The 27,715-nt window shown below is 42.7% G+C and overlaps 2 protein-coding genes across 2 annotated transcripts; one reads left to right on the top strand and one right to left on the bottom strand.

Annotated features, from left to right (window-relative positions):
* The first annotated feature begins 78 nt into the window (after nucleotides 1–78).
* LOC105382029 (nuclear pore complex protein Nup154) lies at nucleotides 79–15,108 on the top strand. The gene is made up of 25 exons (XM_048623718.1): nucleotides 79–240; nucleotides 360–497; nucleotides 593–749; nucleotides 928–1,161; nucleotides 1,625–1,806; nucleotides 1,922–2,193; nucleotides 2,276–2,407; nucleotides 2,607–2,737; nucleotides 2,998–3,189; nucleotides 3,565–3,707; nucleotides 4,710–4,872; nucleotides 5,713–6,071; nucleotides 6,420–6,558; nucleotides 7,339–7,453; nucleotides 9,542–9,698; nucleotides 9,791–9,877; nucleotides 10,089–10,276; nucleotides 10,678–10,801; nucleotides 11,130–11,223; nucleotides 11,542–11,722; nucleotides 12,165–12,402; nucleotides 13,150–13,384; nucleotides 13,632–13,752; nucleotides 14,133–14,313; nucleotides 14,744–15,108. Exons 2-25 carry the CDS (start codon nucleotides 360–362, stop codon nucleotides 14,813–14,815), a joined length of 4,035 nt encoding a protein of 1,344 aa, XP_048479675.1. The 5' UTR covers nucleotides 79–240; the 3' UTR covers nucleotides 14,816–15,108.
* Nucleotides 15,098–27,715, bottom strand: LOC105382030 (nephrin-like). Its single transcript, XM_048623720.1, has 15 exons — nucleotides 27,203–27,715; nucleotides 26,475–26,592; nucleotides 25,715–25,905; nucleotides 24,530–24,667; nucleotides 23,999–24,202; nucleotides 23,473–23,651; nucleotides 22,961–23,108; nucleotides 22,225–22,361; nucleotides 21,705–21,864; nucleotides 20,922–21,149; nucleotides 20,368–20,555; nucleotides 19,974–20,163; nucleotides 16,510–16,689; nucleotides 16,013–16,320; nucleotides 15,098–15,934 (listed from the first exon to the last, which is right to left on the bottom strand). The coding sequence occupies exons 1-15, from the start codon at nucleotides 27,279–27,281 to the stop codon at nucleotides 15,569–15,571; spliced, it is 2,814 nt and encodes a 937-aa protein (XP_048479677.1). The 5' UTR covers nucleotides 27,282–27,715; the 3' UTR covers nucleotides 15,098–15,568.

Genomic DNA, 27,715 nt, shown 5'->3' with positions numbered 1-27,715 from the left:
AGACCGAGTCAGACGTACAACAATTAGTCTGTGGACTTTTGTGACGTGAGTGGCGCATCGTTCATTCACTTCACAGATTTTTCCTTCATCATAAAAGTTGATTTTGAAACGCGGCTATGCTGCGGTCCGTTGTAGTTGAAATAATTTACATTTGGCGGCCTTCTAAACTCGTATTTCAAATTGATTTTAACGCCAAATACCTATAAGAGTAATAGTTAGGGATAAAATAATAATAAGAAGGTTGGTTGACCTATCGGCTTTGGCAGAAGTCAAACCAAAAGTGTACATAACCTAAAAATATATAATCATTTTTAGTTGTGTTGTATTTTAAAATGATTGTGTTGTGCTCATAATTTTAGATGCCCAGTGTTGTAAGCAGTGCACAGAGGCCTCTTCCAGTAGACGGCACTAAAATGCAGCTAGAGTGTTTGGAAACGGCTGGATGCACTCTGGACCGGTATATTTGTGCTGATAATTCAAGGCCTTCCTTTTTAGAGGTTTGTATTGTTGATTTTGCAAGTATGTACACACAATGTACTCTAACTTATTTTGACGTTAACAGTAACATAATACTATTGTGTTATTCTATCAGATCACAGGAATTGCAGCCCAAAGAGTTCCAACATGCAGTGGATTGAACACAGGAGATTACAAGAACTTGGCAGCTCTTCTGAATCATCAAAATTTATCACAGTTGAAAACTGTGAACAAAGTTCCGCTGCCTCCTGAAATAATGGAACATTTTGCCCGTATCCTTTTCAAAATATTATAAAGTGTTTATTTGTAAAGTATGAAAACAGTGAATATGTGGGTAGACATGCACATATGCACCCCCCTTCTTTTTTGTCTTTCATGTTCATGGGTACTTGTTGGTGAAAATCAATTTTATAAAATGCAAAATACCAATTCCTTACATCTTTTTATCAGATATGCAATGTCATTGTCTCATGGGAGTATTTCCAGAAATTAGTAGAGTTTGGCTTACAATAGATAGCAATATCTATGTTTGGGCATTTGAGCATGGCAGTGATGTGGCATACTTTGACGGACTGGGAGAGACAATTGTGAGCGTGGGCCTCGTCAAACCAAGACCTGGAGTATTCCAAAGCTTTGTCAAGTATCTTCTAGTTTTGACTACTACAGTTGAAATTGTGGTTCTTGGTAAGCTTTTTCTTCTAATTTTTTTTAGATAGTCAATGTGTTTTTCTACTGCTAAGCAAAGACCTCCCCTTTAATTTTCCACTCATCGTGATCCAATGCGGCTACCTCCGAATACGGCAAATATTTGAAAAGGTTGCCTGCCACCTCCGTCTCCGCCAGCACCCGTCGCCTGGCACCCACTTGGTCTCTATCTTGGCCCACCGGTCCAGGTGTATGTGGCAGACCTGGCCAGCTAGGCCCTTCTAATATTATAGCTTTAATAATTACTATTTAAGCAATAAAATAAATTCACATAATGTCCCACTGCTGGGAAGACCCTTTTGAGTCCACACATCTTGGTTCAATTGTGCCACCCTGAACGTCAGTTATACATCTAGTCATAGAACTGTTTGAGGAGATCCCACCATTTCTATTTTTAGCATGCTCTAAGTATTTAATGTTTTAATAAAATATTCTATTACAGGTGTAACATTTTCATCAAGCAAGCCTGATGGGTCCACCGAGTTTGAAGAAATGCACCTGGTGCCTGAACCTGTGTTTGTGATGCCCAACGACGGAATCTGCATGATGTCGGTCAAGTCCACCAGCAATGGTCGCATCTTTATGGGTGGTAAAGATGGATGTCTGTATGAAATTACTTATAAGGTAACATATTTTCCATAATCAGATATAAGGTATTGTAAAATGTATATTAACTATGCGCCAGGTATAAAGTCTTGAAAAAACATAGAACTTAATTAAATTTTCATTACATTTTCAGGCACAACTAGGCTGGTTTGGGAAGCATTGTAAAAAAGTAAATCATTCCACAAGTGCGCTATCATTCCTAGTACCCGCCTTCCTGAATGCTGCCTTATATGATGAGGATGCCATTGTGAAAATAGAAGTGGATAACTCCCGCCACATTTTGTACACTTTGACTGAAAAAGGTTGTATTGAAGTGTTTGATTTGGGCTCTGATGGGGAAGGGCTCACAAAGGTTGCTCGACTGACTCAAGGGAAGATTGTATCACTAGCTGTAGATATTGTAAAGTGAGTTCATTTTTTATGTTTACTTTCTTTCCACATTCTCTAGTTAACTTCAATCAGTTACTTAATATGTTATTTATTTCAGGACGCTAGAAGGCAATAATTTCAAACCTGTGATAGCAATATCAGCTGTAGATGAATCAGAGTCGGAACACCTGAACCTGGTAGCGGTGACTCAGACGGGGGCCAGACTGTATTTTAGTACAGGAAGCGGAGAGTGAGTTATATTACTGTTTCATGTTATTTGTCATTTTCTACTTCTTAGCATTTTGATGAAAAATTACATAGTTTCTCTTGGGGTTGTCGCTGTGGTGCAAGTCTAGTCACTGCCCTCATTTGTGGGACCAAACTTGTAGCTTAAGTTATAATGCATGAGCAGATTCATTAGCATAACTTTATGATTGTGTTATTTTCAGTGCGAATCCAGGAGGGCCATCGAATAGACCTCAGTATTTGAACCTACTGCATGTGCGATTGCCACCGGGATTCACGCCTAATGCTTCTGTACTAAAACCGAAACAAGTACATAGTGCAGTTTACGAAAACGGTAAGATTTTTTCTCGACCTACCTATTTATTTTAGGTCGTTACCGTTACAATATTTTTCTTTTAAAAATATTAACAATTTCATTCAGAATTTGCATATTATAATCATACCATTTCAAATAAGATTTGTTCTTAAATTTTTACTTGTATTTCAATAGTTTAAGCTATGTTAAATCAAAATACCGCCGATCAATGACTCACTCCGGTCACCCAATATATAAATGTTTCTACAAGCCAAATAACCCGTCCCTACGACCCTCAGGCACCCTCCTAATGGTGTGCTCATCGGGCGGCGCGGAGGCGGAGACGCTCTGGTGCCTGTCGCGCGCGCTGCCCGGAGCAGGGTTCAGCGAGGCGCACTCGCTGCTGCCGCTGGACGGGCCCGCCTGGGCGCTGACGCCGCTGCCGCCCGCGCACGCCAACCATCTGTCGCCCGCGCTGATGGCTAAGAGAGGTAATGTAGAAACTTTACAAAGAGGACAAAGTTTTTATGGAAATGGCAACGGCCCTAATACTTTCTTCTGATAAATTACGACACATACGTCATATGTCTCTAAACAAACCTCTGGTGCTAAGGCTGGCTGATTACTAGGTCGCAGAGACCCTAAATGTGTCCTTTGTTGTGGAGTGTCTTACCTGTCGCTCGCCTGGAGCTTACGTGAATATCACTGTGATCACTGTATGACGCTTTTATTCAATCAGGCTGAACACAAATAAACATAACTTCAGTGTTCGTCCGCATCTTCGAAATTCTTTACTAATGCTTTGTGGGTTATGTTAACTTGGTGAGACATCAAGAAAGTGTTAAAATCTATCTAATATGTTACAGAAGTATGGAGCCTATCCCGCTGGGCGGTGGTGACGGGCGCGGGCGCTGCGCTGCTGACAGCTGGCGCCGCTCCGGACCTGCTGCGGTCGTTGTTGAGAGACTGCCACGGACCCGACGCGCAGCCGGTCAAGGACTTCTTCCAGGTAAGTTGATTACTTTAGTTATTACCTCCATGATGGCATAGCTCAAATGTGTCTTTGAAGTCTGTGTCTCTGTAAGAAATGGATATTATCGATAAGGCCGTCTGCTGTATTTTTTTCCAAAACTGTTTGTCGCGTCCTTGATGACAACACTGTACCAGATACAATTTCATCCTACAAATAAATAATATAGTACGTCTTCGCGTTGTGGCACTCACTCGCTCTCTCCCATTGAACACTTGTGGGTATTATTATGACGCGACGACGTTTCATGTTTCATGTGTGGGAGCCAAACCTAAGGGCTCAAACACATAAACACAAAAGACATAAGAGTGAGAGAGTGGGTCGCTACTAGGGCGTGCAATACCGCAATACCGGTATTCGTAATACCGGTATTAGGGACAAAATTCACGCTTTTTTCAATACCGGTATTGAAAGTTAATACCGGTATTGAAGTAATACCGGAATCGGACTTTTTTAGGCTATAATAAAGCGATTAAGATATAGTATTCCTATGTACTGTGAAAGCGCACTTGTTTCCAACCGTTTCATGCAGTTTTCGGCCGTTTGATATCTACTGTTGTCCATGCGTAAACGGACACTGGATGTAAAAATAATAATTTATTGTAAAATTTAAACTCTAATACTCAATTCTCGTAAAAATCTATTACAAAAAACTGAATTTCATTGCTTTTTCTCGTTTTATTGTGACCTATACGACCTTTAATCACAATATATGCCATTTATTACTAGGAAATCTAATACCGGTATTAATACCGGGATCCCGGTATTGAGTTGCAATACCGGAACTCAATACCGGTATTGAAAATAGTTCCGGTATTGCATGCCCTAGTCGCTACCCACTCTCTTACTCTCTCCCATTGAAGACCTTCGAGAGTTTTTAGACGTTTTTACGACGCAAAGTCGTCTATTGATGTGCTCTTTTAGGGCTCCCCCTAAGTATGTATCTAACAAAAATTCTAATAACCTACTTCTCCGCCACAGCTGCAGAACGTGGAGCAAGCGTGCGCGTGCGCAGTGTACTTAGCGTGCGAGGAGGCGGGCGCGGAGCCGCTGGGCGAGTGGGCGGCGCGCGCCTTCCTGCTGCACGGCTCGCAGCCCGCCCCCTACCAGCCACAGGAGTCTATGCAGATGACTAGCACTATTGGTGAGAGATTCATTGTTGTGTTACTTGTGTTGGAAGTTATCACGCCGCACGACTCTATGCAGATGACTAGCACTATTGGTGAGTGTGATTGACTGTTGTGTTGGGTAAGCGCATTCAGTTAACTTGTGAAACCGGTGTATTACCAAGAAAGACAATCAGTTCGTAGACAGTGAACGGTTGAGTATTGAGTTCTATTTGAGTAAGCCAAGGTAGGCTGGGCGAGTGGACGGCGCGCGCATTCCTGCTGCACGTCTCGCAGCCCGCGCCCGCCTACCAGCCACAGGACTCTATGCAGATGACTAGCACTATTGGTGAGTGTGATTGACTGTTGTGTTGGGAATAGTAAGCGGATTCAGCTAACTTATGATATGATGTATTACAAAGACAATCAGTTCGCAGACAATAAACAATTGAGTATTGAGTTCTATTTGTATTTGAGTAAGCCAAGGTATGTGTATTTCAAAGAAAGACAATCAGTTAGCAGACCAATAAACGATTGAATATTGAGTTCTATTTGAGTAAGCCAAGGTAGGCTGGGCGAGTGGGCGGCGCGCGCCTTCCTGCTGCACGGCTCGCAGCCCGCCCCCTACCAGCCACAGGAGTCTATGCAGATGACTAGCACTATTGGTGAGATTGATTGGTTTGTTGGGAAGTTATGGGGGTGGCTTTAGTATTTGAGTAAGTCAAGTGCAAGGTTCCTTCACAAATAATATAATGCAAAAGCATAATCAATTTGTATATGGAAATATATCTTTTTAAAATCTTTATCTGTTTACCACAAGTTCTCTAATAGCATTACACAATGAATCAAATAACGATACAGTATTATATTTCCAACAGGTTCACCGAAGTTCTCGCCGCGTCAAATGTCGACGCCCATGACGATGCGAGGCCCGCTCGGGCCGGTGACCCTCAGCCAGCAGTACCAGCAGGGGCAGATGAACCAGTCCTACATGAGCTCTCCCAACCAGTCGCACGCCGGACAGTCCCCCTACCATCCCAACATGATGAGTCCGACGCCGTTCAACCAGAGCTCGTTCCAGGGAAATATCACTCAGCAGCAAAGAGATCCGAACGGCCCTATTCAAGTCGAGTTCAGTGCGAAACATAACGGTCTTTATATTTATGTTGGACGGATTTTGGCACCTATTTGGAATCTGAAATGCGTGTCGAAGTCTGTATCGGATAGTAAGGAATTTGTGAGTATGATTTTCAATTCTGTAAGTAGCTCTTGGTATACACATACTCGAGTGGAGTGCACTGACTAACAAAATGCTTGTAAAAACGTGTATTTTTTATTATTTTTTATTTATTTATGAAAAAAAAATCCACAGCATCATAATTAACATAGTTTGTAAGTACATATTGTTTTTAAATAATGCCATTAAAGGATTTCACTATGTAAGAACTTATAGGTATAAATATATAGGATTTCACTATACTACGCCACGCAATGTGTCCTCCCTAGAAACTTCATTAACAGATACCCGCGCGCTTGAAAACAAAACTACTCAACAACGGAACATGATAACGGCTTTCCATCACAGATGTCAAGCACGGTGACGGGCGAGGACTGCGCGCACGTGGTGCAGCGCCTGCGCCGCGCCGCCGCCTTCATGCAGCGCACGCTCGCGCCGCCGCACTCCGACGAACACGCCTCGCTGCACGCGCTCACCGTGTTCACTAGTGAGTACACTCAGACATATTGTATCAAGCACAGTGACCTTCATGCAGCGCACGCTCGCGCCGCCGCACTCCGACGAACACGCCTCGCTGCACGCGCTCACCGTGTTCACTAGTGAGTACACTCAGACATATTGTATCAAGCACAGTGACCTTCATGCAGCGCACGCTCGCGCCGCCGCACTCCGACGAACACGCCTCGCTGCACGCGCTCACCGTGTTCACTAGTGAGTACACTCAGATATATTGTATCAAGCACAGTGACGGGCGAGGACTGCGCGCACGTGCGGATATCCGGGATAAAGTGGGGGTTACACAATAAGAGTATGCTTGGTCCTATACCGCTCGTATGTTATTCGGTTGGCTGTCTTTCTCTGAGTCGATTAGATAAATTATTATTACGATTAGCGTCCAGTCCGTTTGTAATTCTACCGTTTAACACCGATTGAATTGAGTACTAGCTGTTCCCGCGCGCTTCGCTTCGCCTTAAAAAGTTTTCCCGTGGGAATTCCGGGATAAAAAGTAGCCTATGTTCTTTCCCAGGGTCTAGACCGTATGTATACCAAATTTCATTTAAATCCGTTCAGTAGTTTTGGCGTGAAAGAGTAACAGACAGACAGACAGACACAGTTACTTTCGCATTTATAATATTATTAGTTAGGATAGGATGTGTTAATTCAGGGTATCATCTGCCTAAATAAAGGCGTTGCTCATAAACTTTAGCCTTTATAATATTAGTTTCATGTAATAGTTCTAAGGTAAACATGTTTATATCCCTTGCAGATATGGCGATAGAGATGTTGAGCCTCTGGAAGGTTCTGTCGGAGCATCAGTTCCACGTGATCGCCGCCAACCTGCCGCCGGAACAGCAGAGCGCCTTGCAAGCAGCTGGCTTCAGGTATTTGAAAGTCACTTCGTCCTCAAATCTCTGTTATTACATCAGTATCAAATGCAGTTAGTAGTTGTTTTTACATCTCAGTAGTTTGTCTGGCTGACACCATTCATTATTTCCTCGTCTATCAAACTATATTCATTATATGCATTATTTTATTTATTTATATAGTATGTACAGTTTAAGTAGTATACCTTGCACCTCTACTCCCATTAATTATGTTAAAATTGTCTCTTCCATCCAAAGGTTGTCTGGTAGAGATTGCTTTAAGCAATAAGGCCGCCTTTTTGTACTATTTTATGTATACAGGGTGTCCCAAAAGTCAACGTCATCCCTTAAAGGGCTGATAGGTCAGCTCATGAGAGGCCAGAATATCACAATATGACCTTAGTAAAAACTCGATAATTTTCGAGATATTGACACTTTTATAAATTTGCTGAAAATCAACACCTTGGATCAGTTTTTTGCGTGCCGCCGGTACAAAAATCCATATTGTTAGAATTTTTTTGGTGTTGCATCACCCAGTATAGCCCTGCTATTGATCTCAGCAAAAAAATATATCGAGTAATGCTGTATGTTTAAAAAAACACGGTTTTCAAAGTAATAAAAGGTAATCGTATTTTTTTATAAACAACTTTGACTCTACATTCTGTAAAAAAAATATACCATGCAAACCTGGCACCTTATTTGAAAAGATTGCTCATTTAATGCAGTTTCCAAAATGGTATGAAACGTTGCTATTATTTCAATTAACAAAAAAGTTATTGCTATTTTAGTACAAAACTACCTCGATGTAAAATTGTTTGAAGGAAATTTATCTGACTGAATTTATTAAGGGTAAGTCATGTTGGAATGAGTAAAAGTAAAATAGGTGGTGTGGCCGGGAGTGGGAAAAGAGACAACGTTGTCACAGTTAATAAAATAAACGCATTTTGAGTATCTTTCTCGAAAAAAGTGGACTATAGCAACTCCACATTCCCCATAAATGTAGCGCATGGTAAAGTACATTCCTGAGTAGTGCTAATGTGTGATATTGTACAAGTAAAACGCTTACACATGTACATTGTACACCCACAGTATCCAAAAAAGGGACAGATCAGTTTGTCATTAACATTACCTTTAATTACTTGTTATTTATTTTAAAGTTAATGTTAAACAAAACCAAACTCTGAAAATTATGATTATGACCATCAATGAGTATTATTTTTTGCTGATTATGTACTTAATATAATAATGTGGTGTTATAATTTTGAGAAATAAAAATAAAAGTCAATAAATGTTAAATAACGTGTAAAAAACGCAAAATATGTTTTATAAGAGTTTGGTAAGTTTTTTCTTAGCTATTTTTCGTCATCTCTGTTGCCACGGCTGACCCCACCACCTATTTTACTTTTACTCATTCCAACATGACTTTCCCTTAACAAATTCAGTCAGATAAATTTCCTTCAAACAATTTTACATCGAGGTCGTTTTGTACTAAAATAGCAATAACTTTTTTGTTAATTGAAACAATATCAACGTTTTATACCATTTTGGAAACTGCATTAAATGAGCAATCTTTTCAAATAAGGTGCCAGGTTTGCGTGGTATATTTTTTTTACAGTATGTAGAGTCAAAGTTGTTTGTAAAAAAATACGATTACCTTTTATGACTTTGAAAACCGTGTTTTTCTTAAACATACAGCATTACTCGATATTTTTTTGACTGCGATCAATAGCAGGGCTATACAGGGTGATGCAACACCAAACAAATTCTAACAATATGGATTTTTGTACCGGCGGGACGCAAAAAACTGATCCAAGGTGTCGATTTTCAGCAAATTTATAAAAGTGTCATTATCTCGAAAATCATCGAGTTTTTACTAAGGTCATATTGTGATATTCTGGCCTCTCATGAGCTGACCTATCAGCCCTTTAAGGGATGACGTTGACTTTTGGGACACCCTGTATAAGTTGTGAATTGTAATGTGTCTTTAATGGTACAAAATAAAGAGTATTCTATTCTATAACATAACATTCATTATTTATTCATTATTTCATAACTTTAAATACCATAAAGTTTACACTGCGTTTTTTTCATATATAATCTTTCTAGGGAGCTATTGGTCGGTGGTCAAGAAGTGGCCTGTCTGCTACTCGGAGCGCTCGTGGCGGGATACCTTCGTGATAATGCTTCAGTGGACGGCATCTCGCAGAAGCTGCGACAACTGTGCCCCACTCTGTACAGACAAGAAGACGCCACGTGTTCTAAGGTAAAAATCTTTTTAGAAACGTACATAGTTTCTGTGAAATTTAATTATATCCTTATGTATAAATATTAAATACTGATATTTAATTGTTACAGGCAAATGAGCTGCTAATATTCGCCAAGCAGCAAAAGAATCCAGCTGAACGAGATGAAATGCTTCAACACGCCCTGAAACTATGCATGGTGAGTTTGTTTTTATTATTAAAAGCGAATATTTTAAACGACCTGAATTCTGTTCAACTTTTCCAATATGTACTTGAATATTATTTATAAGTTAAAAGTATCACGAAATCACTGACATGTATACCTAATACTACAACCCAAAAACATCTTACCATAAAAAAATAAACGAAATGGTCGCAGGGGCAAAATAAAAATGGTCGCATATTTCCAGGACGTAGCACCGAACGTGAATCTACCAGTAGTGTGCTCCAAGCTAGTAGCGGCCGGCTTCTTCTCCGGGGTCGTTGACCTGTGCGTGGCGTGCGCCAACAAGCTGGACCCTCAGAACAAGGCCATACACTACTACAGGAGCGACCAGCCCAGCCAGGACCGCGAGGGGCATCTCGCCTACTACAGGAGGTCCGTTATTTTATTTATACACATAATCAACGTTACTCATTTAAATTTGTGGCTGGGGGAGGTCACTGCTACCGCTACCCCGGTTCGTTATCGAAGTACGGTCAGGTGCAGAGAAACCTGACCCCTCTCTCATAGCAATGCTTCTGAGGGGGTTACTCAATTTATTGCATCCATAAGTTTTCCAGGTGTTTTTACAAGTAGATAAAGGTCACTATATCGTGATCGCCGACGAGTTTAACGACGTCGATAACGAACCCCTGTAGCGGCCGTAGGTCAGTTATTGTTATTGAATAACAATAGGTATTGTACTTTAGTCTACAGTTTTCACACTTATCCGACAGAAACAGGTTATGATTAGGTCTAACTTATGTCAGTCCATAGACTTATATTTCTGTCTGTAGAATGGAGATATACCGCGAGGTGTGCGGCGCGCTGGAGCGTCTGTACGAGGCGCAGAGCAACGGCGGCGGCGAGGCGCGCCCCGAGTCCGCGCTCACCATGTCGCCCACTCAGGCCAACTACCAGGTAACATTGTTGTACTTTTATGTCTAAAACTGCTCATGTCTGAACGCGGGATAAAACTGTAGGCCTATATATAAGAATATTCCTTTTTAAAATTGAATTAAAGTGGGTAAGCGCCCGCTTCTCACGCCAGAGATGCGGGTTCGAATCCTGGCGCTGATATGTACCAATGAGTTCTTTTAACTTAAGTACATACAATGTATACGATCGCTCTTACGGTGAAGGAAAACATCGTGAGGAAACCTGCATATCTAGATTTAGCACATCTAGATAATTATGTGTCATACACTATACGAATTTATACGTTTTTTATCGTAATATTTATTTGCAGGGAAGAAAGCTAGTGTGGGAGTGCCTCTCCCGCGACGACGAGCTGCTACACGTAGCAGTCTACGAGTGGCTCGTCACCAAACGACTTGGCTCAGGTATGATTGAACTCCCGACTACTTCATCACGAGTTTTGCGTGTGTGACCTTTGGGAAAACCTTCCTTGCCAAGTTCAAATGCAGTATTCAAACGTCATATCTCACATATCATGATGATACAAACCTCAGAGTTAAACAGTAATAAGTCCACTTTTTTTGTCTCTTTTTTGCACTTCCGTGATAGGGCTCTTTCATGCGATCTCAACAGAGTAAAAAAAACTTGACTGGACTTATTACTGTACATCTCTGAGGTACTGAAAGTATAACTACAACAATTACTTCAAAACGTCACAATAACATTACCTCTTCCTCCTTCAGAGCTAGTATCCCTAGGCACGGCGCCACCCGCCTCTCTCCGCACGTACCTGCAAGCGGCGGCCCGCGGCGCGCCGCCCGCCACCGCGCTGCATCTACTGGACCTGCTGTGGAAGGTTCTGGAGAAGTCTGGGGACCACCTCGCGGCCGCTGATGTGCTGGAGGGACTGGCTACTAGGCCCGGGTGAGTGGAATGTTGTTTCTATACTAAACCTCTTTTGTTTCAATTTTACTGGCACACATTGAGATACGTTTCCAAGCAGCTTGACAGTCTTTATTTCTTTCGCGCTGTGATATGGTGCATGGTTACGTCAATACACGTAATGTTCCTAGCTGACAGACGTCACCACCATTACCACGTATTGCCATTACCAAGAATAGATTAAGCAAAAAAGGTTAAAGAGAAGTCTGGTGAAGTATTATAAACATCTGTCATGTACGCATTTACAGGAATGGTTATCTATGTGCAAGCGCTCACATCGCTTAAAGCGATCTCTTACAAGAAACCTATCATTAACTGCCAGTTTCTATAACTCATTTACCGATGAATGTTACCAGTCATCGGTAGATAGAGTTATTGAAACTTGCAGTAAGAGGACATCTATAACAATCTCGTATAATTCCAGCTCCGGCGCCACCCTCGAGCAGCGCATCTCATGGCTCTCCGCCGGCGTAGTCTGCGTGCGGGGCGCGGGCGGCGCGGGGGGCGGGGGCGGCGCCCTACTGCGGCGGCTGGAGGAGGCGGGCGAGGTGGCGCGCGTGCAGCGGGCCGTGCGCGCGGCCGCCGCGGCGCTGCCCAGTATACGCGCGCCGCCGCCGCACGCCATGCAGCGGTTAGATGACGAGCTGCTCGAGATCACTCAGGTGAGCGGCTTTTGTTTTAGCTTTTAAAGTAACATATGCAATACCAGACGGCAATAAGAATCTACTATACAGACGGAGAAGGCGGAAGGCGTTGTCACCGCACGGCATTTAGCGACATGAAAATAATTCAGTTGAGATTAGGTAGTGATTTAGAGACACAAGGTGTTGCTGTTAGATAACTAGGTTTAATAGTAAGGGACAAGCAAGTACGCGCTGCTCCGGCGGCTGGAGGAGGCGGGGGAGGTGGCGCGCGTGCAGCGGGGCGTGCGCGCGGCGCCGCGGCGCTGCCCAATATGCGGGCGCCGCCGCCACACGCCATGCAGCGGTTGGATGACGAGCTGCTCGAGATCACTCAGGTGAGCGGCTTTTGTTTATTTACAAACACTTTTTCAAATAAAGGATGGAATCCAAGATGGCGATAAGGATCTATGGATGGTGGGGCGGAAAACGCCGTCTCAGCACGGGTTTTAGCAACATGGGGATAATGATATAAATTGAGGTGCTGATTTAGAGCCACACCGTGCTCAATGTTGCTGTTAGATAACTAGGTTTTTATAATAACCGACAGCCGAAGCGAAAAAGCAAAGATGCTACTTGTGGTACTCAATAGTTATAGTGTTGTGAACATCATCATCGTACAGAATCGTCTGCCACTTCCAACTAGTATTTCCTAAGTAGTGATACTAACTCCTTTTCAACAAATAGCTTCTACGTTTATCAATGTAATAAGTGCAATCATAATTCCAGCTATACGAAGAGTACGCGGACCGCTACAACCTGTGGGAGTGCAAGCTGGCCATCGTGCAGTGCTCGGGCCACAACGACTCGCTACTCGTAGAGAACATCTGGAGCAACATACTGGCCGAGGCGGAGGGCGCGGCGCGCGCGCTCGCCACGGCCGATGAGAGATTGGACTCTATGTTGAGCAAACTGACTACATTGGCCAAGGAGTATGTCAACACTGGGCATTGCTTCCCGTTGTGTGAGTTGGTTTATTGATTAATTAACTTATGATAGAGCCGTACCCCTTCGGGGATAACAGTCATAAGCTAACCGTAATGTGTTGTCGGACCTAACAGATAACAAATTGTATGAGCCACTGACATCTGCATACCGCTCTGTACACAAATCTAAATCTAATTGTATGTATAGTTTAGTTAAATCCAGTACTTTTTGTTTTTACCTATACATACATACTTGACATGTCAGTAAGCTCTCTTCATTTTCAGATTTCATCGTGCGACAGCTTGAAATAACTAGCTGCAAACTGCAAGCTGACCACCGCATGGTGTTCAAGGCCGTGTTGAACATTGGCGTATCACTAGAACTAGTCCTGGATATCTACATTAAGTAAGTAACTTTATACACAAGAGTTGTAAGTTTCAATTAACTCCATAATTGTAATCTAATCCAACGAACAATAATACAGATATACTTACCGGCAGTTACTGGATATTAGATAAACCATGTGGCCGGATGGCATGAATTGAACGTTTTTTAACTGGCCATATGAAGAGAAGCCAAATCCAGCTCCATCCTCCACCCATTAGCAGACTATCGAGTGTGCAGTGTTTAAACAGCTCTAGCCTCCTCAAATGCTTCAGTAATACAAGACCTCCTCTGGGCGAAATGTCTGCGGAAAATAATACTACTTTTTGTTGGACAAGATACCTAATAGACAGATTTTCATCTGATGATGATGTCATCTACTAACGTTACAACCCTCACAGGCTGGTGAGCGTGAACGAGCGCGCGTGGCTGGCGAGCGGCGACGAGCTGCACGTGTGCCGCGTGTGCGCGCTGCTGCTGGAGGCGGCGCGCGAGCTGGCCCCCGCGCTGCCGCCCGCCGCGCGCCGCCGCTGCCTCGCGCGCGCCAAGGACCTGCACGAGGCCGCGCTGTCCGCGCTGCAGGTATGTACACCAGCTGCATAAGTAGCTATACACTTCTGTACCTTGTCAAACTGACGAACCGTCAATATTTGAAATTTTCAATGAATTGATAGGCGGTTTCAGATTGACAAGGTACAAAAGTGTACAGCTACTTATGCAGCTGACTGTACAATAGCTGTGCTGGAGGCAATACTATGTTCTATTGCCTATCACCATCATTATCAGCCAATAATCATCCACTGCTGGTCATAGGCCTCTGCGGGCTTTCAAAGATGCAGCTAATTCGAAAAACAGTCTAAAAGCCCTTAGTCTCTGCTGAGGAGTGTCAGTGGTCGTATACAAGTTTGACTTTGAATGTGTTGAATACCTATCAGAATATTATCAGGAAATAGGTAAATAGCAAGATTATAATCGAAAATACCGAATAATGGAGGATTTTCTCTTTTTACAGGCTCGTCCAAATACTCAGCGGCTCATCGATAGAATTTCAGTGGCGCAAGCGCATCTCGACCGCATGGACTGAGTGAAGAGTTCAAATCCGTGGGTAATGTTAATAATTAATCATTAGCTAAATGTGAGTTCAGCCGATGACGGCGCACAACATTCGTAAAACGTTTACTTTATTCCTATTTGTTGCATCGTCGTAATTTTAAGTGGTTATTTCGGGATGATGAAGTTGAGATGAAAAATATTCAATGGATTTGATTGTTAAACAAAATATGTATAATTAAAGTTAAAATTTGTAACATTATCATAATAATAATTGTAGACATTATTCCAATAGAGATAGACATAAACCATAAAATATTTTTGGAACAGTTTTATTATTTATACAGTATCTTAACATTCTCGCTATGGCAGTGATAATAAAGTTGATTTTGTTCTATAAAAATAATTTAGTACAATATTTTTACATTGATTTGAATCATGTGCATGAATACTAAGCAAGTTACAGAAGTGTCTTCAATTTCTAATTTTGTAAATAAATGCTATATTTAAAAAACATTTGGTTTTGACTCTTACATTAATAAATAATTTAATTATCTACTTCTAATTAGCATGCCTACTGAAGATCTTATATAAAATATTAATTAAAGTACAGTTTCCCATTAAAACATACTAAATAATATTTTTTCAACAAATCTAGCTATACAATTTAAAGACCTGATTCCTTGGGACTAGAAAAAACACTTTTGAATGTCGATAACGGGGGTCTCCTCTGCGCGTCCTTTGAAAGCGAATAAAATAAGAAGAGATTAATGAAGGGTAGACAAAGTTAGTCGGAGTCGAAGGGGTTGGTATTTACCTGGGGCTCCTCGTCCGGGTAGGCGTACACGTTGCTCCCTCCGCTGATGGTAGGCAAGCCCACGGTGTTCATCGGAGATATTATTACATTGTTGTAATTACTCTTCGTTGGTTTGCTAGGGTCATTCTTCCTCACAGTCGCATAGCCGACAGAGGTTTTACTAGACGGAATATCTTTGTTACTTATACGTGAAGCTGATTTATAAGTTCCGAATTCGTCTGGAGGCGGCGGCAGAGAGAAGCCGTCAGAGTTTTGTGTGATTTCTGAGTTTTCATCGCTAAGCTCTTTTGCCATTTTATGACGCATTTTTCTTGGTATCGTGTAGAATGTATTGACCTAAAACATTAAGAACATTTTAATCATAGAAGCATAAACTTCTGAAGACTACATTTTCAAAATAACGTATCAAATTACCGGTCTAGGCATGTTGTAATTAATCTCCGGCGGCAGATGTGTGACGAGATGGTCGCACAACAAGTCCATGTCTCGCTTCCTGTGTATATTTTGCATGGAGTGCACACGGCAGGCCGCGCTGTGGCGAGGCGTCTTCGCCAGAGCCTCGTCTATGTCATTCATACATCGTGCCGAGTGAAAGGAAGACGTTCGGCGCACGTCGAAGTTTCTCGAAGGATACCGCGATACAGCTTTGCGAAATGAATCGGTCCGCCTCACGTTGTATTCACTGCCTTCGTCGCTGTCGTTGTAGGTTTCGCAGTTGGATTCTGTCATTAAATAATTTAGATTATTGTTTAAGTACCTACCACAAGAGCAGATCATGATAAAAGTTATTCGTAAGCCCCTAGTGCCAGCTACACTACGCCCGCCGCACGGCGACAGAGCGAATGTCGTGCCGACGTCTTCTATAGCTGTTTATGCTAAATGTATAAAATACAAGTATGTACAATACTGACCATCAGTATTATACGCGTGTATAGCGGGCTCCCTGGACCCCCTTAATTCTGAGCGCTCGCCTCGCTCGTGAGCACACAGCACGAGCCCGCACGCCACCAGTGCTAGCAACGCCACGCCGCCGCACAGAGACAGGGCGAGTGTCGTGATGTCGGGCACGGCGCTTATCGACTCTTCTACGGCTGTTAGGAAGTTGATTGAATACATAATATCTTAAAAAGCCATCTATACGAGGGCTACACCGAAAAGATCGGGAATAGAATACTTAGGAATAAATTAGAGTGAAACCTTTTTGGTGTATCAAATGTAGAGTTTTTTCAAACATAATTCCATTTTCGAATTTTAAAAAAAGTAAAAAATAAAAGAGTATTGACCATTTGAATTTGACAAGTCGGTGTAAAAAATGGAGCTTACGCGGGAACATTTCCGTGCAATAATTTTTCACAACTTTCGTCGAGGTTTATCTCAAGAACAATGTCTCGCCGAGCTTGTTTCTATTTATAAACTTGAAGCACCAAGTAAAACGACTATATATCGTTGGTATTCTGAGTTTCGCCGTGGACGTTCCTCTCTTACAACAGTCCCTTCTACTGGTCGGCCAAAAACAGCGGTAACACAAGATAACATCGATGCTGTACGCCAGTTAATAAAAGAAGATAGACATGTGACATACGAGCAGATTCGGGCTTCTCTCAGCATTGGTATGACAGCCATTCAAACCATTTTACATGAAGAACTGGGTGTCAAGAAGAAGTTTCGCGCTGGGTGCCCCACCGTTTGACCGAGGAACAAAAGTCGGCTCGTGTTAATTGGTGTCGATCTGCTCTGCAACGGTTCAATGGAGGCAGTTCAAATGCTGTCTACAATATCGTCTCTGGTGATGAATCGTGGATTTATTCATATGAGCCCGAAAGAAAACATCAATCGGCAGTTTGGGTCTTCGAAGGTGAGGTCAAGCCAACAAAAGTTATTCGCTCACGCAGCGTGTCGAAAAAAATGGTCGCTTCGTTTGTATCGAAAACTGGCCATGTGGCTACGATTCCATTACAAGAACAAAGGACGGTTACTGCTGATTGGTACACAACAGTTTGTTTGCCGGAAGTCGTAAGAGAACTTCGTAAAACTAACCCGAATCGTCGTATAATCCTTCACCACGATAATGCAAGCTCTCATACCGCTCGCAAAACAAGAACGTTTTTAAATATGGAAAACGTGGAGTTGATGGACCATCCTCCGTATAGCCCTGATCTGAGCCCCAATGATTATTTTACATTCCCAAGAATTAAAGATATGCTACGTGGTCAACGGTTTAGCGGCCCAGAAGAGGCGGTCGAAGCTTACAAATCAGCTGTTTTGACAGTATCCACTTCAGACTGGAATTACTGTTTCAATGATTGGTTTAATCGAATGAAAAAGTGCATTGAATGTCACGGAGACTACTTTGAAAAACAATAAAAGTAAATAATATTATGATATCTTTGTACTTTTTTCTATTCCCGATCATTTCGGTATCGCCCTCGTACCAGACAAACTTTTGATGGGAGATAGTTTTAGAAGGTTATTGAGGTAGCTTGTGTGGTATTTTGTCGTATAAAATACAGTGAAACTATAAAGTCCTGAAATTAAATAAGGGCGCAGCTATCTTTCATGTAGCAACCCTATATAGCGAAACAAAACTAACTTTGATACTTGAAATTTTGCCTGTGAATACCTACCCTATTTCTGTATTTAAAAACAATTTACCATCCACATAAAAGCTCATTATTTAAGCTAGAAGGAGTTAATATGAAGGCTAACAGTGAAACCAATAAATATTTATTTAGATAACATTATTACAACTGCATAAAATATCAGGATTTGTTGACGAAGGGCACACATAGTAAAATCATCAATTTATCTTTTTAGACCGCCGTTCTGTTTCTTCCAGGAGTTAGAAATATTCCATTATAGAGCCCTCTTTTGCAATATAACAGACGGTACTGTCCGATACTTCTATAAAATAAAATAAAAAATGCTTATTTGAAACTACCCTTAAGTTAAGAAATAAGTACAGAATGAGAATTTAGTAAGTAAACAAAAAATATAACTTCAAGTATCAAAATGGTATGGTTTGACTCAACTTAAACCAGCCCAAACCTACAACCAGCGGTATGTAAACAATGTTCGACTAGGGCTCTAAACCTAGGTTTATCGATAAATGAAGCGTTGGTACTGATACAAAATGAATTATTACAATTTGTACAATGTTACATACCCGTTATAGACGCTGTACGAGCGTAAACATCCTCCAAATTCGACAAAATGTGTCCAGCTTCATGTTCCGCTAAACATTGTATAAAAACTCGATAAATAACTTCCCTAGCTTGACTACGAATATTTTTCTTCTTCTTCCTAATTGCAAACAAGCGTAAATAGTTGTTTTTATCTAGATTATCCTAATAATTAATAAGATAATTGAAGAAACAGCCAATCGCCAACTGCCATAAACAATTGTTATGACTTTTATGTTTCTTTTCTAATGGTGCCAGGCTCCTGAAAATTTTAGTTCCTCAAACATTAATTTCATGAATTAATAGTTTCACTGTAGGTATTTGTTAATATTGATGAAGACGAATTTCACAATTTAATAATTTCATGTTCTCAGTCTCGTATGGGTTCCGGTCATCTCGCATAATCTTTATTGACCAAAACTCATTTCGCATATCTCGTATGGTCTAAACTTTTTTGGCCGAACCATCACTTTGCCAAGACTTATGTGGCATAAGGCTCGTTTCGTCTAAAACTCTTTAGGCACAATCTTTGAACACCTAAGTTTCGTTTGCTCAAATTTATGTTCGTCTATACAGGTCTATACCTATGTATAATCTTGTTTCTCCTAATGTTATCTTAACAAATAATATATTAAGTATGTAGTAAATGTACTAATTGTGGTATTTTTCTCCTACATCCCGAAAATCACGGTATTGTATGATCAAAAAATCGAAAGTTAACGACCAATATAATTATTACAAACCCCATGAGATCGAAACCTAAAAATAGGTGCGACGACGAGCAAAGCGAGGAGGAGCGTGTTAGGTGCACATGTTCATCAAAGCCAAAGCGGAGCGCAGCGAAGCGGAGCGGAGCGTTTTCCAAACAGCGGAAACAATACAAGGCACCAGTTTGCGCTATGTAGGGAGACGCTCCGTCAAAGTTAAAGCCAAACGAATATTGTTACTTTGTATAAACCTATGCCATAGCATTATTAGGCTATTCAAGATTTGGCCATACCATTATTAGGCTAAACAATGTTATGCGAAATAACTTTTTACTAAACGAGATTTATGCCATACGATTTTCGGCGTAACGAGACTTTGACGAAACGTTACTATGCAATACGAGATTAGGCAAATAAATCTTATGCCAAAAAAGGTAGAACCGTCTCGTATGCTTATGTGGTTAGTTGGTTACATGTAAAGTTGATTACCTTCTTCCTGAATGATAATGTCTTCCTTATTTATCTCAACAACACTGCTGTCTCCTTTTCTGTTGGTCGATATAATTGTAAACTTGTAGTTTTCCTCGGTCGGCTCTTGTATTATAAACTGTGGTTCTAAATTTGTTATTGATAGAAGTTGCTTTTCCGAATCCAACGACTGGACTGTGAATATGAATTTCTGTAACAAAAGAAGGCACGACTCTTAAGACTATTTTCATAAATTATAAAGTATGTAATTTTTCGGATCTGCAAGTTTTACCTGCCGAAATCTAGTCGGAAGACCATAATTTCACTCCTAATTTGTGGTTCCTAGTAATTTTGGCCAGAAACCAGCCAACAGGTTAATGACATACTCGTAAGCTTACAGGTTATAATACCTCACCTGCGAAAGCCCGCCATCGTGTCCCTTCTGGCAGCTGACCGTGATATCCTTCATTGTGTGTTTGACCGCCTGACACTGGGCCGGCGGCTGCGGCGGGGTCTCGTCAGTCACCACGAAGGTGCAGGGCGTGCTCGGCAGTGTGTGCGAGTCGTTGATCACGCTGTTGATGCCCCAGCAGAATATTGTCGCTGGAAATAGGCCGGGTATTTAGATTACCCAACTAGTTGGGTTGCTATATTATGTATGTAGTACTTAAAAATGTCTATGAAAATATTAAGGGTAGTATTTATATATAGATATACGCGATGCCAGGATTCCACTCTGTGCATTCAATCTTAAGTGTAATTATGATACATCGAGACTTGGTATGTTCGTTAGTGTTACTTTCGTTGCAACTTGGGCACATGCAGAACACTTCACTGCAAAATAAGCAATAATAATAATAATTAAATTCATTTATTCAAGTAAGTTACTCAGAGATTGTTAGAAGACACGGTTTAAGTTAGTAACATGCATTTCACAGAAGAACTAAATCGTAAATTAAAGGCACTTACTGATGGCAGTCTCATTAGACCTCTGGTACGCCAGCACATTGACCGTAGTCTCGAGCGTGGTGCAGGCCTGTTCGCTCTTGATGGTCGATATGTTGACGGCCTCGTCGACCAACACCCAGCGGTACGTGGTGGGGGGCGGGTTGGATAACACCTCGCACGTCAGATTCACGGGCTCGAATGCCGCGATGCCGTATATTACTGGCGTCGGGTCTTGACAGAATGGCGGGTCTGGAAGTTTTAGAATATATTTTTTTGTTTTGTAGATTTTCATGAGTGTATTAAGTGTAGAGCGGTGGTAGCTCAGTCGGGTAAGCGCCCGCTTCTCACGCCAGAGATGCGGGTTCGATCCCGGCGCTGACATGTACCAATGAGTTCTTTTAACTTAAGTACAATGTATACCATCGCTCTTACGGTGAAGGAAAACATCGTGAGGAAACCTGCATATCTAGATATAGCACATCTAGATATGTGAACCCACCAACCCGCAGTGGACCAGCGTGGTGGGAAATGGTCCAAGCTTAGGAAGGCAGTTTAGACCTTGGGGATATGCACAAAGGTTCCATTCGAGAGAGCCAGGTGCAGGTACCTACACCCCCACAGAGAATAGAATAGAAAAAGTGTAAGAATAAATTTCTCAATCAAATGAACCTTTTTGGAGTTTGACTTGTTATGGATTTTTAAATTATTTCCACTTACTACTTTGGCGAATGAAGCAAGTATAAGCAAGATTGTAACTGTGCTCCACGTCATCGTCATTTACTGAGTCGCAACCCTAAAACCTACACGTGACATCAATAACAATCGGCTCGCTGGTGGTGGAGCCCTCTGCATTGGAAGCGGCGCAGAAGTACTCGCCGGCGTCCGCCTCCGCCACGGCCGCGAGATGCAGCACCGGCTCCACGAGCGAGCCCGGGACCTGCCGCTCCTGGGTTATCACTTCGTCCTGGAAGTAGACACGGTTGGATATGCTGGTACGGAGATAGTTTTTACGAGATTTATTACGAGAAGCTATTAAGGTGGGGCTGGAAGACTCTTGGACTCAAGTCTAAGTATAAAAATAAGGTTATAATAGGTGGTGGTTGTCAAAAGGCTACACCAGGCCCCGTGGCAAGGGTCCGTTTCGAAGTCGACTCGTTCAATGCTCGTTCCACGAATCACAGCGCCATATATATAGATGATTGCTATATATGTAACGTTTATCTACGCCTTTAACGGACTAATGCAGTGGGGTCTCAATATAAGAAAACATGTATATGAACAGATACACTACTTAGAATAGAAAATATGCATAACAAATACTGACCTCTGCATACCAGATGAGTTCATAGATGGACGGGTTGGCGTCGTAGCTGCAGTTCAGCGTGACGCTCGAGCCCTTCACCACCGCCAGGGTGCGGTTCACCACCGGGCCTGACGTCACCACGCTCAGCACTGGCGGGACTGAAATAACAGTGGATATTGGTATTTAGAATCAGGTTGATTTTTAGAAAAAATACTATACTTTATGACATGTAATTGATGTTATCAAGCTGACTTATTGAGGGAAGGTACAGGGTACTTATGTGTAACATGTAAAATACCACTGTGTGTAGGTAGTGACTCATAAACAATTTATACATCCCTCTATGAAGGGAACCAGATCACCCGTTCATACACCTCCCAGCAGAAGTAGAACATGTCAGTGACTCAGACGATACTGACATCCCTCCAGTGGGGAAAACAGGCCACCGAGTTGTCCATATACCGTACCGCTGCGCTGAACGAACACCCCAGGAGCGAATGACCGTGGCGGAGTGGTTTTTGATTGCGCTGACGCTGAAGCCAGACCCCATGCGGCGGTGGAGGCATGTATATAGAAAAACAAAACAAGCGGTTGCTCAACGCAGCAGAGGTGGTAACTGCCACTTTCAATACTCTATCAATCACAGTTAAGTACCATCATTTTGACACACAAAAAGTTGCACTCTATCATAATCGTATGAAAGTAACTTTCAGCTATCGATAGATAGAGTTATTGAAACTGGCAGTAAATGACTCACAGACGACAGTGAGCGGCAGCGGCTCGGCGCACACGTAGTCGGCGTCGCGGCGGTGCGCGGGCGCGCAGCACGTCACGCGCGCCTCGTCGTGCTCGCGCCCCACCGTCACCTGCACCTCCGACACGGAGAGGCGCTGGGAACGCTCCACCTGAGAATAAGTAGTCATAGTACGGTAGTAGTAAGGGGCAGAGAAACCTGACCCCTCTCAGAAGCATTGTTACTATGAGAGGGGGGGTCAGGTTTCTCTGTACATAATATAAGCGTGATATTGTTCTGTTTACAGACTCTCCAACATACTAAAAGGGTACGTAAGTACCTACATGTAGTACAAGCGGCAGGGTTAAAAAGCTCTCACACAAGCTAGGCCACCTCTATTTGACTTATTAAATCTAGTTCAGTTTGAATCCCAATTAAAAGTGGTCCATGGTGGTGCCATGAGTGGCAATGTAACTAAGTTCACAAGGATTGATAGGATAAATTCTAAGGTTAGGTATTAACTAAAAGGCACTCACAGTGATCTTCTGCTCAAGGTTATAAAGCTGTGCGTCGTTGATCCTCCATATGATGCCGGGCAGCGGCCGCGAGCCGAGCACGCGACACTGCAGGGCGTGGGGCTCCCCCGCGCGCAGCCGCGCCGTGCCGCTGTCCAGCAGGTCGTCCACACTGCGCACTGATACTAGCTCTGGAGGGACTGTGGAAATGTACTGGATTAGGAATAAATCGCCAAGTGATTAACTCGTTCAATTGTTTCCGAGTAGTAAAAACGAGTGCCACAGCCACCTCAGCTGCATCAAGCTGAAGTGGCTGTGGGCTGGCTGTATTTTTGAAGAACCGATAAACATTGGCAGGCAAACATCCAGGGACGAACTCCAGCCCTCTGGACCAACGACCTTAGATAGGGAGCCGATCGTGATTGGATGAGGAAATTAAATAAATGGTGAAGCTTCTTGGGGGGCTGTACAAGATTGGCTATATTTTTTCTGGCGAGTCTGATAACAGCCAACGTAGACAAGTAGTTAGGTAGACACAAACACTTACGCAACATATCAACAACGACATCCACAACCACGGGGACAGTCTTGTAATGATTATGCGCGCTGCACGACAGCACGAGCCCGTGGTCCTCGCGCACTAGCGGCCCGTAGATCAGGTCGCTGCGGAGACGCTGCTCGGACAGCGGCGTGGAGGTGTTCTTGTAGAGGCGGTCCCCCACCCACCAGGTCAGCGCTGGGAGAGGCCTGCCTGAATGGAGAAAGAGGGTTCTTAGCTGCTGCTGCTGTTATAACATTGCACAGTCTGCAATCTTGAATACGATGCTAGATGTGTCCTCCATTTAAGGTAAGTACATAAACTAGCCCTTAGTGTTTTTCTTGAGTTGTTGACACTCTTTTTAGTGACGTCCTGTGCACTATGCTGTAAGCTTTCTAAGTCAGTATGTTCGATTGGACTGGATTGTTTTGGTATATAGGTATTTGATAAAATTATACTTTTTTCATTTCGAAGTTCATATAACAAAGTGAAATATAAATGAAGGGAAACGACATAGGATTGAAGTTGAACGGATCATACCTCCTAACACCACACAGAAGAGATGCACGGTGTCGCCCACGTAGTAGGGCCCGAGCACGCGGCTGGCGTTGGCGCCCGCGGTGGCGTTGGCGACGCGCGACCCGTTCTCGTGCACCAGCCACACGCGCTGCGGGGGCTCTGGCGAGGGACAAATTGGGGTTGTTGGTAAATATGTATATAGGCTATAATTGGGGTTGGCATTTAAGTATTAGGACATAATTCATGCATCGAAAGAGTAAATGACATGAAATATTGCAAAGATCCTGCATGTGTGATTGTGTTGTGACACGGCAATATCTCCGATGGGTGCCTTTGTACCTAATAACTTTGTCTGCCTACCTATGGATAGGCGGTTTCAGATTGACAAGGTACAAAAATGTATAACTACTTATACGGTGCCTAGATAGTTTAGATATTTTGAATGCTCAACAGCGGCTGGTTAACTGATGATGAATTTGCTTAAGTATTTTGTTTAATATTTGCTTGACATAATAGTTAGATGAATTGATGTGAATTGTTCCGGTGCTGTTTCCTCATTAAGAGCGCGCCAATTAGTTGGCGTCGGCAGCGGCGGCTATTTCAGGAGGGAGGTAAATTTGTGCACCGCTCGCTGTTTGTTCTTTACGTTTGCATTTTTGTTGGTTTGTCTGCAATTGTTTTGTTAGTAATTTATTGGTTCGAGATCGGAAATGCTGTATGCACTAGTATATTTAATATGTATCTATCTATGTATTTGTGTACCTAGATATATCAGCTGTCCGATACCCATAACACAGGCTCTGCCTAGCTTGGGGTCGGATGGCCGTGTGTGACATATTTATATATCTATTTTATATCTACAGTCTTAGGTAGGAGGTACTTTCTTAATGAAATATTGATACTTATTATGGGTACAAATTTATATTTTTGTTAAAAGTAGGCTTTACCTTCATCAACTTCACCGATTGCTAAAAAAAGATAAAATAACTTAGCTATAGGAACTGAATATTTTGATTAATGGTGCTGAGTTGTTGGGCCTTACGTAACATTTAATCAACAGTTTTCATCCCTTATCGCTAGAGTTTAATAGGGTTTATTAGGTTCATTCTTTCAATTAGGCTGAGGGGGTAAGGCACTTATAAAAATATAATAGTCCAAGTTTTTCTATGAGATAAAAAAATATTTTTTTTAGGTATACAAACTCACCAATAACAACCAGATTAACATGCGTCTTCTGCGCGGGGCTGCTAGCGAAGTCGGCCAGGCAGGAGTAGAACCCGGCGTCCCCCGGCTGCACCCCCATCACCAGCAGACGCGCCTCGCCGCCCGCCTCCACCAGCCGGTAGCGCGAGCTGTTGGACTTGCCCGGAGACGCCGAGTCGTCGCGGAGGTCGCGGCTGCTGACACAGGGGTACCAGGGTTAGGTGTAGAGAAAGGAGCATAAGGACTGTCTGTTGGTTGGTATTATGCAAATTATGCATACGGTATAGAGTGGGGGTCAATGTTCATTGATACTGTTGACCAAGGAACATATGGTATATACCTACCTAAGTAGGTATTATATAGGTACTTCTCTAACGAGAAGCTGTTGACTTTGTTATATCAGTTGGATTGGATTGCTTCATACTGATTTGATTTTGGACGGTTGGTTAATCGAACACCTACTACTACAGAAGTACAGACATGATGATCATCGCCAGCCTATAGTTTTCCACTGCTAGGCATAGGTATACCTGTCCACTCCGCCAAGGATAGCCGCAAAAGCTTCTGTCCTCATCCTTTGCATCACTACTACAGGCTGTAAACTAATAAAAGACATCATCATCAGCCAATAATCATCCACTGCTGGACATAGGCCTCTCCCAAGGAGCGCCACAGTACTCGGCCCGCGGCCTTCTTCATCCAGGCACTACCGGCTACCCGCTTAAGGTCGATTAACTAATACGGTTTGTAAAATGACAGTAACCTGTAGATGGCGTCGCCGGAACTGTTCTTGTACCAGGCGAGCACGTTGAGCTTGTCGCCCTCGCGCTCAGCCGTGGTGTTGCACGAGAGCTCCACGCTCTGCCCCGCCACCGCCTCCACTGCCGCCGCAACAGAATTATCACATTCAGGAAAACACAGAAAGGTTTTCGAGTGAGCTTACAAGTTTCTAATGGTGGATGTAGGTATGCTTATTGCTTAACACTTCGAAACCCAGCTTCAACTCCGTGCATGGGCGAAACCCAATATAAATTGTTAGTTGTGTCTGGTTTCACGGGACTCAACCAGCTAATTATCTTTATAAATACATATTTTCGGGACATTCCATCATGTAAAAGATACTATAAGTACTACGATGATATACTATAGGTACTCTATAAACATACTCGGTATAAAACATTGGGAAGGTACCTAGGTATAAAAGTACCGACCTAAGTAGAAGTTTTAACTAACAGGATTTCCACGGGATTTCCTCTCGAAAATAATGACAGTTATAGACAGCTTAGCACACAAGTGGATTATTTATTGGCTGTGCGTGCACCGGGACTCATCTGGTAAACACTGGCCTTGGCGGACCCTCGATACAGGTGAGGCCGAACGTGCGGTAGGTCAGCAGGATACTCATATATTACTATAGGTAATTATCAGTAATCCTCGAAAATATTCGAAGTTTCCGAAGCTCACATACAAATAAATAAAAGTTTCACTTACCAGTTTCAAAGATATCGTCGGCGCGGCAACCATTGATCATTAGCACTAGCAACCACAGCGAACATTGCAATCTCTTCATAATTTATTTACAGCACCGGTAACTTGGATAAAAACTTTTGTAACTTATCAAGTTACATATTTGTACGTGTTCGCGCGGTTTAGTTAGGCCCACTGTGGGCGGACGCGTGTATTACGCGCTTCAATTGTCGTAGTGGTGTGGCGAGCGAGCGATGAGTCGAGCCGTGGTCGAGGGTCGTCGATCACTGAGTGAGTGACGACACAGGACGGCCGGCGGCGCTTCCGGAGCGCGCCCGCCTTCGACGCTTGCTCATCGTTTACCTTACGCCTTTTAATTGGTGAGGCCGAAACAATTGGGTCACTCTGGATTTGCCTATTGTGCAAACTGGAAACGTTTCCTGTTTTTATTTCGGCAGTCGGCGGGAAATATGCTTAATCTCTCATATTTTGTGTATGTATTGATTCAGATATTTAAAAATGGTTCAATAGTAGGAC

Source organism: Plutella xylostella, chromosome 10, assembly GCF_932276165.1.
Source record: "Plutella xylostella chromosome 10, ilPluXylo3.1, whole genome shotgun sequence".
In the NCBI taxonomy this organism is placed as follows: Eukaryota; Metazoa; Arthropoda; class Insecta; order Lepidoptera; family Plutellidae; genus Plutella; species Plutella xylostella.
Note: the sequence above shows the minus strand (reverse complement) of the source record. Positions and strands in the feature narration are given on the sequence as shown.

What these genes read in the sequence shown, in the direction of transcription:
- LOC105382030 (XM_048623720.1), bottom strand. Translation starts at nt 27,281, where the DNA reads ATGAAGAGATTGCAATGTTCGCTGTGGTTGCTAGTGCTAATGATCAAT. An exon ending in TGTTAATCTGGTTGTTATTG is followed by an intron (nt 24,668 to 25,714) that starts GTGAGTTTGTAT and finishes GTCCCTCGCCAG; the next exon opens with AGCCCCCGCAGCGCGTGTGG. An exon ending in ACGATGGCGGGCTTTCGCAG is followed by an intron (nt 20,164 to 20,367) that starts GTGAGGTATTAT and finishes CTTTTGTTACAG; the next exon opens with AAATTCATATTCACAGTCCA.
- LOC105382029 (XM_048623718.1), top strand. Translation starts at nt 360, where the DNA reads ATGCCCAGTGTTGTAAGCAGTGCACAGAGGCCTCTTCCAGTAGACGGC. An exon ending in TTTAGTACAGGAAGCGGAGA is followed by an intron (nt 2,408 to 2,606) that starts GTGAGTTATATT and finishes TGTTATTTTCAG; the next exon opens with TGCGAATCCAGGAGGGCCAT. An exon ending in GTCCTGGATATCTACATTAA is followed by an intron (nt 13,753 to 14,132) that starts GTAAGTAACTTT and finishes CAACCCTCACAG; the next exon opens with GCTGGTGAGCGTGAACGAGC.